General features: G+C 38.2%; 1 protein-coding gene across 3 annotated transcripts in view; it reads left to right on the top strand.

The window, feature by feature from the left end:
* Window positions 1-14,035, top strand: part of CNTNAP2 (contactin associated protein like 2) — a 2,326,438-nt gene that overhangs the window by 1,217,386 nt on the left and 1,095,017 nt on the right. For all 3 annotated transcript variants that reach the window (XM_027538737.1, XM_027538738.1, XM_027538736.1), the window contains exon 10: window positions 10,523-10,672. In XM_027538737.1, the coding sequence (XP_027394538.1) occupies window positions 10,523-10,672 (150 nt within the window). The remainder of the gene's footprint in view (window positions 1-10,522; window positions 10,673-14,035) is intronic.

The following is a 14,035-nucleotide window of genomic DNA, read 5'->3' as shown; positions in this document are numbered from 1 at the left end:
AAATGGCAACCATTCTGCTATTCTTGCCTGGAGAATCCCATGGACAGAGGAGCCAGGTGGACTACAGTCCATGGGGTTGCAAAAGGGTCGGACACAACTTAGTGACTAAAACAACAGCAAATGTGGCTTATCTATAAAGAAATGTATATTCCTTTTTTCCTTCATACGGTATCAATGGATAACTGGCAACCTATGGGGTATATTATTAGCACCTCAGAGAATACTCTAACTGCCTAAAGATGAATTTGTAGTCTCGGAGATTTTTCTCTCAAGATTAAATGTTGAGAAAAACACTGAAAACTCTAGTCACTGTAATTTTATTTGAAACATTTTCAAACAGATGTTACATCTTGGTTTGTGACTATATTTTAAATACTTTCTTTTTTTCAGTATTCATTAAACCAGTCTTTTCTTCTTGTCTCTAATAAGAGAAACATCTGTTTCTTCTTGTTCAATCAAAGTAACCACCTCAAGAGTCTTACTTTAAAAATAATACCATTAGAAAGTCAGCTTGGATAGAATATGCCTCATTAACATTTTACATTTGCATACAAAACAAGTTTTTCTAGCAATTATAAGTTAAGGAGATGTTAGAGGAAAAATTATAAAACAATTTATTTATTTTATGAAAAATGCAGCCAGAAGCTGGAATATGGTTTCAAAGATGTTGGTTTTAGGTTAAAAAATTCTCTTTGTAAAAAGTTTTCTTTTGTAATGTACAGTTTAAAAGTTTTTATTATTATTAATTAGTGAATAACTGGAAGTATCTATCCTAAAGTAAATTCCAATAATCTTTATAAACATACAACAAAATTGTTGCAATAGTATACATTTTTAAAACAAAAATACTTTGGAAAATATGTACTCCAGTTTATATCAATCTCCTCAAAATTGGTCATCAGGGGAAGTCATTGCTTGGAATTGAATTTAGTATTTGGAAATATTCCAAAGACATTCAGAACCATACCTATTGAATAATGTATTTGGGAAAAAAAAAAAAACACATTTTGGGGAAGTGAAAGTGCATCTGTAACTATGAAGGAATAAGCCTTATTTTATTGTAGAGCTCAAGGTCGGCTTTAGAAATTTTTGACCTTGATATTAACAAGACACTAGGACTTCCCTGGTAGTTCAGAAAGTAAAGAGTGTGCCTGCAATTAAGGAAGCATGGGTTTGATCCTTGGGTTGGGAAGATCCCTTGGAAAAAGGAATGGCAACCCACTCCAGTATTCTTGCCTGGAGAATTTCATGGAATGAGGAACCTATCAGGCTACAGTCCATGGAATCACAAAGGGTCAGACACGACTGAGCGACTAACACTTGCACTACTTTTTCATATATAGCTATCTTCCCCAACCCCCAAATTCCTCAGGACTTATTGTACTATAGGATTCATATGGGGAGGCAGGTATTTATTCATGAAGAAAACCGATTTTTAATCATTTCATAATAGACTATAAAGAAAGCTGTGTGCCAAAGAATTGATGCTTTTCAACTGTGATGTTGGAGAAGACCCTTGAGAGTCTCTTGGACTGCAAGGAGATCCAACCAGTCAATCCTAACGGAAATCAGTCCTGGATATTCATTGGAAGGACTGATGCTAAAGCTGAAGCCCCAATACTTTGGCCATCTGATGCAAAGAACTGACTCATTGGAAAAGACCCTGATGATGGGAAAGATTGAAGGCAGGAGAAGGGGACGACAAAGGATGAGATGGTTGGATGGCATCATCAGCTCAACGGACATGAGTTTGAGCAAGCTCTGGGAGTTGGTGATGGACAGGGAAACCTGGAGTGCTGAAGTCCATGAGGTTGCAAAGAGTCAGACATGACTGAGTGACTGAACTGAACTGAATAGTTAATACTTATAGAATTAATGTATAACAACCCAAGTTGGTATTTAGAGAGCTAGTCTTACTGAATACAAGCAATGCTGCTGCTGCTGCTGCTAAGTCACTTCAGTTGTGTCCAACTCTGTACGAACCCATAGACAGCAGCCCACCAGGCTCCCCCATCCCTGGGATTCTCCAGGCAACAACACTGGAGTGGGTTGCCATTTCCTTCTCCAATGCATGATAGCTAATATCTATTGAGAGCTAACTTGGGGCCAATGTGTGTGGACACCTGGGAACCCCAGCTTGCATGTGCCAGACACTGTTCTAAGTAACAGTATATACACATAATCCTCATAACAACCCTATGAAGTGAATATTTTCAGTACTCTCACTTAATAGAAAAGGAAACTGAGGCTTAAAGTGGTTAACTTGCTGAAGGTGCAGCTATTAGGTGAGCAAAAATGAAATGTATATCCAGATGTCTGACTTCAGAGTCTGTGTTCTAGACTCTTATACTGTTCGGCCTCTCTGATGGTCAGCCTGTAAGTCAGATACCCCTGGCTTATAATCCACCTCCATGTCATATGGAGCTTGTCAGCCTAAAGCCAATGGGACCCCAAATGTAAGACAAACTTCTATGTTCCCAAGGAGATAGTATGAGTACCTTTGGACTTAACTTGCATATAGAATTGCTTAGGGCTGTGGGTGAAAAATGTTTCCAATATTTAACTACTAATTTTTTACTCACATACATAAATAATATAGAAAGTTCATTTTTCACTCTCACTTTGAGGAAATCATTTTGTCCAAATTTCCTCACATCAGTATCTTTGTCATAACTTTGTGAGTCATCTAACACATTTTTGCAGAACAAATCATCTTCAGCTCTAAGTTGATTACAGAAATTTTCCCCACGTCTACTGCAGTCACTGGACATTCTAAGTTTCAAGTGTCAATTAGCATAATGTTAGGACACTTTTTTTCAGTCTCATATGTATGTATTCATCATCTCCATATTGTTATTATATTGCTGTCTTATTTAAAAGGCTTGTTATAACTACACCAATATATGTAATTGCAATGCAATAACCCCCAAAGAAAAAGTTCTCTGTTCAAGTCTCAGATTTTTTTTCTTTGTAAAATGAACTCATCAACCTTCCTTGTTTTTTGACCTAATGATATAGATACAGTTATGCTGTTTCCTAGGTGCTGGACACTGTTCTAATGCTATTGAATCCCTAATTGACCTACTCCTCAAAACCAGCCTACAATATGGATACAATTATTTGCTTTCTAGAGAAGAGGAGCCTGAGGCACAGAAAGGTTAAGTAAACTGCCCAGGCTGACAAGGGTCAAAGCAAAAACAGGCAGCCTGGCTCCCGTGTCAGTCGTTTGGGGCTACCACACTATTTCCCTGCCTTTCTGCCATCTTGTTGCCCACTACTGAGAAAAGGCAATAGATTGACACATACTGAGTTAGGTAGTGCCAGGCACATCCAAGGCTCCTAGGAAGTGTTAGCTGTATGAGACTTGAGTCTCTTTGTTAAGTATCAACAACTAACAGCATCCTGCTTTGGTCTGGTCCTTAGTCACTCTCCAGCCACCAAGACACCACTGTGTCCAGGATTATGGACCAGGTGCCTGGTGAGTCTCTCTGTTCCCAGGGACATTTGTTGCTCTAGAATCCTGAGTGAAGGGATACTACTGCTTTACTAGCAAATGAGAAGCAATGCCTTAATCCTGTTTGCTGATGTGTTCTTTGTTGGTTATGACTCACAGGATTCTAATAAAGTTTGGAATAATGAGACATTTTTCCCCTGAATACTATACTGATCCTTATAGGTGTATCTCTTATGAACAGCTGTAGTATTCTGAATGAATGTCAGAGTGCTCAGTCGTGTCCAGCGCTGTGTGACCCCATGGATTATAGCCCACCAAGCTCCTCTGTCCATGGGAAGAATACTGGAGTGGGTTGCCATTTCCTCCTCCAGGGGATCTCCCTGACCGAGGGATTGAACCCACCTCTCCTGTGGCTCTTGCATAAGCAGGTGGACTCTACCACTGAGCCACCTGGGAAACCCCTCTTCTGAGTAAGTGTTATATATTAAATTCCAAAAGCTCTTAAATTTTGCGAATATTCCATTTCACATGAGTTAAAAATATTAAACAATATTATTTTTAAAAATACCTCAGGCTCTTCATATAGCTTCTCTGAAGCAAAATTAATTCTCTACCACTTCCTCTAGGTGGCTGGTGGCCCAGGACATGATAAAGGCAAGTTCATTAGTGGTGTTTCATACAAAGGTGTTCAGGTCTCCCTTACACTGAAGGGAATGGACACAAGCAGAGGGAAATTATGCTGAAACTGTGGCATCTCCTTTTTTGTGTGCTGAAAAATTTAATGACTGAGTTCTGAGTAGTGATAAAAACTTGTTCAAGTGCAAAAGGTCTAGATTAGGATCTCAGCCCAACAACCTGACAAAAGATAGCGTGTTCAAGATCATTGAACATGATCATTATAACATGAAGGGAGTGAGCACACAGTTCTGTTTGCTGAGTTTCACAAAGGATAGAGATGATTTAAATGAATACTCCTGGGCTTACTTTACTATGCCTTGGGGAAACAGTGCTAGAATTTGCTTCTCAAACGTACAAAATTCCCATTCATATTGCATTTTAAGGGAAAAAACATCAACCTAAGAAAATACTGAAAGACATGTAGTAGTGGGATCTTCCATTACAACAAAAATCAGATAATGTAAATGTTAAAAATTAGCAGATGAAGCTGGATGGTGTCTCGGTTGATTTGCAACTCTGATGCTGTATGAAACAAGGGTACCCCAGAAGCTGAGTTCCCTCCAGGCTGGTGGCAAATGGAAATGTTTGTGTGTGTGGTTTAAGAGAGTTCTGATCATGGATGCACAGAGTCTACATGCCATGTCTAATTGTTGCTTGTTTGTTTGCTGTTTATAAGAAATCAGTCTCTGGAACTAGGTACGTCTGAGTTCTAGTTCCCAGTTCTGCCGTTTACCATGTATAGAATGCCTAAATACTGTTATGTTCAGTTCTCCCACCTATTTATTGGGGATAGTCATTTTAAAAGTTATTTTGGGGGAATACGGTTTTGAACTGTTACTGTTAATCATCAAGAGGTATGCCTCAGAAATCTGATAGGAATGGGCCCCAAATATAATAAACCAAAAATTAAGAGTTGTTTTTTAATAACATGTGGTTATAGAGAAATTTTAAGATGTAACAAATTTTCTTTTGAGCAATGAGTCACTTTTCAGTGGGCAAAAAATGACCCATTGCTCAAAGGAAAATATGTTGCTTCTTAAAATTTCTCTTTAACCATGTTATTAAAAAAAAAAAAACCACTCTTGATCATTAACATTAACAGTTCAAAACAGTAATTGGAATTAAAATGAATAGAAATCACAGTTCAGGCTCAGAAGCAACAGTGGATGCTATCAATAAGGCAGCTTTTCTCTGAGGTCCAATTTCTCTAGTGATTAAATTTCTTGAAAAAAAATAATCTTTTCATTTGAATCTGATAGAATAATAGACCTTTTTGTCATGAACAATTAAACTGATGATTTTCCATTTATAAATTAACTTTATGATGAAGAAGTTTTTGTAAGAATTTTTTAGAAAGGCTTTCTGGTCTACAGTTTAGAACAGAAAGCCCAGTTGCCTAAGATAGCTTGTAAATGATTTTCTTTGAATGTGTTATTATTTAGGATGAAAGATTTGTAACATTACTGTGCTTGGGACCTACACCCTCAAAATATGTTTCAAAGCAGGGTTCATCACACTATCGAGGCAAAAACAAAATCAAAACCATACAATTCTGTGGCTAATTAACTTTAACCCCAGTTTTATACTTTAATGGAAAATGTAATGTTGAAGTTATCATCGTCCATGGATCAATTCTGTGCGGGAACCCAAAAGCAACCTAACAGAGAAGGAATTCTTTCAGTTAACACTACTACTTGTCTGGCAGCTAACTGACTTCTGTTTTAGAATAAGACTGTATATTTACATAGTAATTTCAGAGTACAAAAAACTTTTATCTATGTAATTGTTTATATTATACATTTCATAATTTGAAAATTATTTAGTATTCATTATTTTCGGGCTGGGTTTTCTGTTTTCCTCCACTGAAATAAAATGTGCTCAATAAGTATTAGTTAAAAATTTAAAATCCTAAAAAAAAAAAAAAATACCTGAGGGGGTGATTATTCATGATAATATTTACTAGTATAATGTTGGTTAATACCACATATATGTGACTATCTTCAAGCCTCAGGAGGCCTTCCATTTTTTTCTTTAAAATGACATTTTTATTTAATAATGTACACCAATCATTAGTTTAGGCTTTATTCTGTAAAGGAAAAGGATCACTCGGTAAACAGTTTAGGTTTTGTGGATCACACAGTCTCCACAGCAATTGTTTAACTCTATAGAAAGATGATATATATACCAGATGAGTTTGGCTAAATTCCAGTAGATTTTATGTGGACTCAAACATTTGAATTTTATATAATTTTCACATGTAATTTAATATTGTTATCCTTTTCATTTATTTTCAATGTTTTAAAATCTGAGAACTATTTTTAGCTCCCAGGCTGTACAGAAACAGATGGTAGCAGGCAGTATTTGGCCTGTAAGCTTTGGTTTTCAGACCTCTGATCAGAAGCTTGGAACCATCATCCTTGCTTCATCGATTTTCTCTCATTCCGTTTTTGGATACTTTTCATGCTAGGCTTGTCTTTCTTTTGTGAGGCTGAAGTGCACCTTCAATCTTCTACCTCTGGATTCTAGATTCAGCTATCTGGAGCAGTCTAGAACAAACTATCTTCCCTTTGCATAGGCCGTTGTAAGTGAAAGAAAGCCACTGTGACTCAGATTTCTGTGTGTCTTAGTATTCCTTGAGCTATTTCCAGGTACTTTTATTCAAAGGCTGTTCTCTTGTCTTTGTTCCTTAATTTTGTAATTATTCTTTGTAAAATGAATACAAACTGAACAGTATCTTTTAGTTATTTTCTGTCTAATGGAGAACTAAATGGATTTTGTTTTTAAAGATCTTTGTACTAAGCAAGAGTGAAATGTGATTGTTAGGGAGTTCATTTATTTAGTTGGTGTCTAATTAAATATTACCTAATTCATTATAATGATATCTTATTTGTAAATGATTAGATAATCCTGGTATCATTTGTCATACCTATTAGTGGTCACTTAGCACAAATAACTGCTGTAGGGGAGGAAGACTTGTCCTTTATTCCCTTAATCACTGAACTAAAATGGACTGGAATGGGTGAATTTAACTCAGATGACCATTATATCTACTACTGCGGGCAGGAATCCCTTAGAAGAAATGGAGTAGCCATCATGGTCAACAAAAGAGTCCGAAATACAGTACTTGGATGCAATCTCAAAAATGACAGAATGATCTCTGTTCGTTTCCAAGGCAAACCATTCAGTATCACAGTAATCCAAGTCTATGCCCCAACCAGCAATGCTGAAGATGTTGAAGTTGAACGGTTCTATGAAGACCTACAAGACCTTTTAGAACTAACACCCCAAAAAAGATGTCCTTTTCATTATAGGGGACTAGAATGCAAAAGTAGGAAGTCAAGAAACACCTGGAGTAACAGGCAAATTTGGCCTTGGAATACAGAATGAAGCAGGACAAAGACTAATAGAGTTTTGCCAAGAAAATGCACTGGTCATAGCAAACACCATCTTCCAACAACACAAGAGAAGACTCTACACATGGATATCACCAGATGGTCAACACCTAAATCAGATTGATTATATTCTTTGCAAACAAAGATGGAGAAGCTCTATACAGTCAGCAAAAACAAGACCAGGAGCTGACTGTGGCTCAGATCATGAACTCCTTATTGCCAAATTCAGACTGAAATTGAAGAAAGTAGGGAAAACCACTAGACCATCCAGGTATGACCTAAATCAAATCCCTTATGATTATACAGTGGAAGTGAGAAATATATTTAAGGGACTAGATCTGATAGATAGAATGCCTGATGAACTATGGACAGAGGTTCGTGACATTGTACAGGAGACAGGGATCAAGACCATCCCCATGGAAAAGACATGCAAAAAAGCAAAATGGCTGTCTGAAGAGGCCTTACAAAGAGCTGTGAAAAGAAGAGAAGAGAAAAGCAAAGGAGAAAAGGAAAGATAGAAGCATCTGAATGCAGAGTTCCAAAGAATAGCAAGAAGAGATAAGAAAGCCTTTCTCAGTGATCAATGCAAAGAAATAGAGGAAAACAACAGAATGGAAAAGACTAGAGATGTCTTCAAGAAAATTAGAAATACCAAGGGAACATTTCATGCGAAGATGGGCTTGATAAAGGACAGAAATGGTATGGACCTAACAGAAGCAGAAGATATTAAGAAGAGATGGCAAGTATACACAGAAGAACTGTACAAAAAAGATCTTCATGACCAAGATAATCACGATGGTGTGATCACTCACCTAGAGCCAGACATCCTGGAATGTAAAGTCAAGTGGGCCTTAGAAAGCATCACTATAAACAAAGCTAGTGGAGGTGATGGAATTCCAGTTGAGCTCTTTCAAATCCTGAAAGATGATGCTATGAAAGTGCTGCACTCAATATGCCAGTAAATTTGGAAAACTCAGCAGTGGCCACAGGACTGGAAAACATCAGTTTTCATTCCAATCCCAAAGAAAGACAATGCCAAAGAATGCTCAAACTAAGGCACAATTGCACTCATCTCACATGCTAGTAAAGTAATGCTCAAAATTCTCCAAGCCAGGCTTCAGCAATACGTGAACCGTGAACTTCCAGATGTTCAAGCTGGTTTTAGAAAAGGCAGAGGAACCAGAGATCAAATTGCCAACATCCTCTGGATCATGGAAAAAGCAAGAGAGTTCCAGAAAAACATCTATTTCTGCTTGATTGACTATGCCAAAGCCTTTGACTGTGTGGATCACAAAAAACTGTGGGAAATTCTGAAAGAGACGGGAATACCAGACCACCTGACCCTCCTCTTGAGAAACCTATATGCAGGTCAGGAAGCAACAGTTAGAACTGGACATGGAACAACAGACTGGTTCCAAAGAGGAAAAGGAGTTCGTCAAGGCTGTATATTGTCACCCTGCTTATTTAACTTCTATGCAGAGTACATCATGAGAAACGCTGGGCTGGAAGAAGCACAAGCTGGAGTCAAGATTGCCGGGAGAAATATCAATAACCTCAGATATGCAGATGACACCACCCTTATGGCAGAAAGTGAAGAGGAACTAAAAAGCCTCTTGATGAAAGTGAAAGAGGAGAGTGACAAAGTTGGCTTAAAGCTCAACATTCAGAAAACTAAGATCATGGCATCTGGTCCCATCACTTCATGGGAAATAGATGGAGAAACAGTGGAAACAGTGTCAGACATTATTTTTCTGGGCTCCAAAATCACTGCAGATGGTGATTACAGCCATGAAATTAAAAGACGCTTACTCCTTGGAAGGAAAGTTATGACCAACCTAGATAGCATATTGAAAAGCAGAGACATTACTTTGCAACAAAGGTTCATCTAGTCAAGGCTATGGTTTTTCCAGTAGTCATGTATGGATGTGAGAGTTGGACTGTGAAGAAAGCTGAGCACCCAAGAATTGATGCTTTTGAACTGTGGTGTTGGAGAAGACTCTCGAGAGTCCCTTGGACTGCAAGGAGCTCCAACCAGTCCATTCTGAAGGAGATCAGCCCTGGGATTTCTTTGGAAGGAATGATGCTAAAGCTGAAACTCCAGTTCTTTGGCCACCTCATGCGAAGAGTTGACTCATTGGAAAAGACTCTGATTCTGGGAGGGATTGTGGTGGGAGGAGAAGGGGACGACAGAGGATGAGATGGCTGGATGACATCACTGACTTGATGGACATGAATCTTAGTGAACTCCGGGAGTTGGTGATGGACAGGGAGGCCTGGCGTGCTGAGATTCATGGGGTCGCAAAGAGTCGGACACGACTGAGTGACTGAACTAAACTGAACTGAGGTTCTTTGGCTGGTTTAATAATTAAATTGAAATAGATTAGCAGCAGGAAAACAAGTATAATTTTGTATGTATGGTTCTCACAGAAATATGAGACTCAAAGAAGTAACCAGTGTAGACAGATTTTATACCTTTTTAGATAAAGATTAAAAAAAAAAAAACTGTGAAAAAGAATTGACAAAAATTTAGGCTTGGGGTAGCAAATTAAGAAGAATAAGGATTGTTTATCCAGCCTTCTTGGCTCTAACTTCCCTCTTCCTGGTGATAAGGAAGCCTGTTACCTTCCTAGTACAGGCAGGGAATTTTTTCACATAAGAGACTTACTTTTTGCTTTCAGGGAGACAAAGAGGGTGTCAGAGTATTCCTATTGTGCTGGCTGTTTCTTAAGTAACTTTTTTTTCAAAATAATCAATATGCTGAAATAGCATTTTCTGGGATGGCATGTTCTATTTTCCTTCACAGCTAGGCCCTATTTGGTCCAGTGGAGGAGAGAATGATTTATAATATTAAAGAAATATGAGATATTAATTGTAGCTACACTGAATTTTCCTAGATCAAAATATATTAATTTTTATTTGCAAAGCTCTGTTGATATTAAAAATTATTTAAAACTGAATAATCTTTTAACAAAATGGTCTTTCCTCTTGTATTTAACAGGTTCTGGGTTGAATGATGGCCAGTGGCATGAGGTCCGTTTCCTAGCTAAGGAGAATTTTGCTGTTCTCACTATCGATGGAGATGAAGCCTCAGCAGTTCGAACTAACAGTCCTCTTCAAGTTAAAACTGGCGAAAAGTACTTTTTCGGAGGTAGGACTACCATTTTTTTATTGGCTGACTAACGCATTGCTAAACATGGAGTTTCAATAAAGTTTGATTATGAAGTATTTGTGTTGATTCAGTGGACTCCATAGATCTCAGATAAAAGCAGACAAATTCTGTAATCCTACTGAACTAAAAGGAGTAGTAAATTTATTATTTCTTCATGATAATATTAACATGCTGTCAACATTTTCTTGTAGTGCCACTATTCTAAGTATAAAGCATGAGATTCTGAATCCCTTCATTCTTAAAATATCGTTCTTAAGAATCATGTCCTTGGATTATATATCACTTATCTACTGCTGTGTTACTAATTACTCCAAACCTTAGTAATGAGTTTCATGTTTGGCTTAAAAGAACAAACAGGTAATATTATCTCACAATTTCTCTAGATTGCAAATTCAGAAATGATTCAGCTCTTCTGAGCTTGTACTCAAGTTGTTGGCCATGGCTATGTTATATGAAGTCTTAACTGGGCTGGAGGGTCTGCGTCCAAGAAAGTACACTCACTCGGTTGACCGTTTGTACTGGCTGTTTCTCTAAGTATAAGCCTACTTGAGAACAGTCATCTTGTTTACCTTGTTTCTTACTGTATCCCCCAAGATCCTATAGAAGTTCCTGGAATATAGTAGATGACCAATAAATGTTGATAAATGAATCAGCAAACTGAAAAATAAGTGAGGCAAGCATTTTATTTGTAATTATCTAAAAGAAGAAATAGAAGCCCTAAGAGCTATACTGACGTGCAGTATAGCTTACAGTATAGCTTACAGACTTAAACTGAGTCTGCAGCCACCACAGAATTCAAGACCTGGACTCCTGCACCAGGGTATTTCTCCCCTCTCCATCACAATGTGATAATGGGTGACAACTCAGAGACAGAAGTCTTGAACTAGACCCCCACTTCTTTAATCTTCCATGGCCGTTCATTGGGAGTTAGAGCTACATGTTTTTTGAAAGTCTCTCAATAAATATTTGATGAGCAGATGAAAGCCAGACAAGATGTCTTATGAGTGAATAAACTGGACTTACTGATGTGAAAAAAAAAAAAAGTAACCCAAGAGCTAAACTGTTTTTTTTTTTCCCCCCAAATCATATTTAACATGATGGGCTTTTGGCTAACAATTTTCATTGCTGTCAGAAAATGGATCACAATAGTCAGTTGGAAAGCTATTGATAATCCTGATTCATCCAAATGACAATGGAGTATCTTTGGCTATGAATGACCTTGGTGAATGCTTAAGATAAGTTTTGATGTATTTCCATCTAGATGGGTAGGCAAAAAGCTATAACACAAATTTATGGCATAGAGTTTATAGGATATGAGGGCTTTATAGTGTTCTATTTACTATTGCTTTACTGATTCTGGTTTTCAGACCTGGCGGGCATGATCATATTTCCTCCCTCTTGAGTCTTTGGTCTACCATGGAGAAATACTGTGAGCAAATGATCATGATGCTTCTTTGGTTATATCTTCATTGGCTAAATCCTCAGAGCATAGGAGAATCACTAGAGGAACTTGTCACAGTCCAGATTCTCGGGCCCCACTCCTAGAACTTCAGAATGAAGGATGCTAAGAAATTGAAGAATTCTAAACTTTAGGTGATTCTGAAGCAAGGGATCTGAGGAACAGAATTGTAGATCTAACTTAGCCAGTTTGCATGAGTATTAGATTCTTTTTTATATTTATTTATTTTTAATTGTTTGATGATTGCTATTCAATATTGGTTTATTTCTACCATACAGCAACATGAATTAGCCACAGTAGTACATATGTCCTCTCCCTCTCAAACCTCCTTCCCACCTTCTACCCTTTCCTACCCCTCTGAGTTGTTACAGGGCCCCAGTTTGAGTTCCCTGGGTCATACAGCAAATTTCCATTGGCTATCTATTTCACATAGGATAGTGTGTATGCTTCCCTGCTACTCTCTCCATTCATCTCTAGATTCTTTTTGAAAAACAACATCAGCCACTGCCAAGTGAGATAGGTAAGAAATAGCTACTCTCAGAAAGTTTTCCCACCATGGAACAGTGAAAGGAAGCCCCAGTCAGGGTCTGGCACACATATTGTTGCCCTTTAGTCGCTAAGTCATGTCTGATTATTTTGCAAACCTGTGGACTGTAGCCTGCCACGCTCCTCTGTCCATGGGATTTTCGAGGCAAGAATACTAGAGAGGGTTGCCATTTCCCTCTCCAGGAGATCTTGCCAACCCAGGGACTGAACCTATGTCTCCTGCATTGGCAGCAGATTATCTACGGCTGAGCCACCAGGGAAGCCCCTGGTGCCCATACAGACATTTATTTAAGAAAAACAACACTGTTAATACAAACTCCTTTGTCAGGTCCCTGAAGTCCTCGCCCTCTGACTTGCCTTCTCTTGAATAAACTGTCCTCTTCGGGCAGCTGTAGCAATATTTTAGAGGCAGAATTCAGCTGCACTCAGAGCCAGTGCCAAGCAATAGAAAGCTCCTACGCTAATAACTGGCACAGAGTCACTGATCCAGAATCTAGGACCACCTCCGCGGCCTCAGGCCACAGACCTTACTGGAGTCTTATCGCACTTTCACAGCTTGTGGCTGTCTCTAAAAGACGTTTTGCCAAAATACATATCCTTAATATCTTTAATTTCACCACTGAGATCTCTTTCCTAACATTAACCTATCACTTATGCTAATTGACAAACCACCATTTTTACAAGTAAAAACTCAACTTGACTTTCAGAAACTGATGACAGGAATAGTTAGCAGCAATCCCGCAGCAGTCACGTCTGGAGTGGCTGCAGTGTTTTTGAGAGCATGCTCATGACCACCTCTGGCATGTGGCTGCCTGATTAGAATGCTAGCTGCCTCTGGACTGGAACTTAAAATACGCACATGCAACTTCATGCTGTCTGTGCTGAAAATTTAAAGTCGCAGATGTAATGATGATGTCTTAAGGAATATTAGTCTGGTGGAAAAGAGAATTGACTTTGTTCTACAATGGAAGCTTTGAATCATACACACCTCATTTGGAGCCATGGCTTCACTTAGTTGATAGGTCATTTTAATAATTTATCTTACCTTCTTTATCTGTTAATAGGCAATAGAATCTGTTCTGTGAACATTATACAGTATCACCTGTTAAACACAAGGTCTGACCCCAGGGAATGCTAAATGCTGACTGCCTTTCTAGTTCACCTGGGGTCTTTTTTTAAACTCACTCAATACAGCCCTTTCCAAGGAAAATTTCAGATTTCAGATCATGTGTTTATCTCAGGTCTCTTACCAACTGCTTGACTACTCAAAGCATTTCTTCCTCCTTAGTCAGTAAAAATCAAATTGCTTTCCTGCTGGGTGAAAGCCTTAAGTGAAG

The sequence above is a fragment of the Bos indicus x Bos taurus genome, chromosome 4 (assembly GCF_003369695.1).
Source record: "Bos indicus x Bos taurus breed Angus x Brahman F1 hybrid chromosome 4, Bos_hybrid_MaternalHap_v2.0, whole genome shotgun sequence".
NCBI lineage: Eukaryota > Metazoa > Chordata > Mammalia > Artiodactyla > Bovidae > Bos > Bos indicus x Bos taurus.
This window is presented reverse-complemented; position numbering and strand designations above follow the sequence as displayed.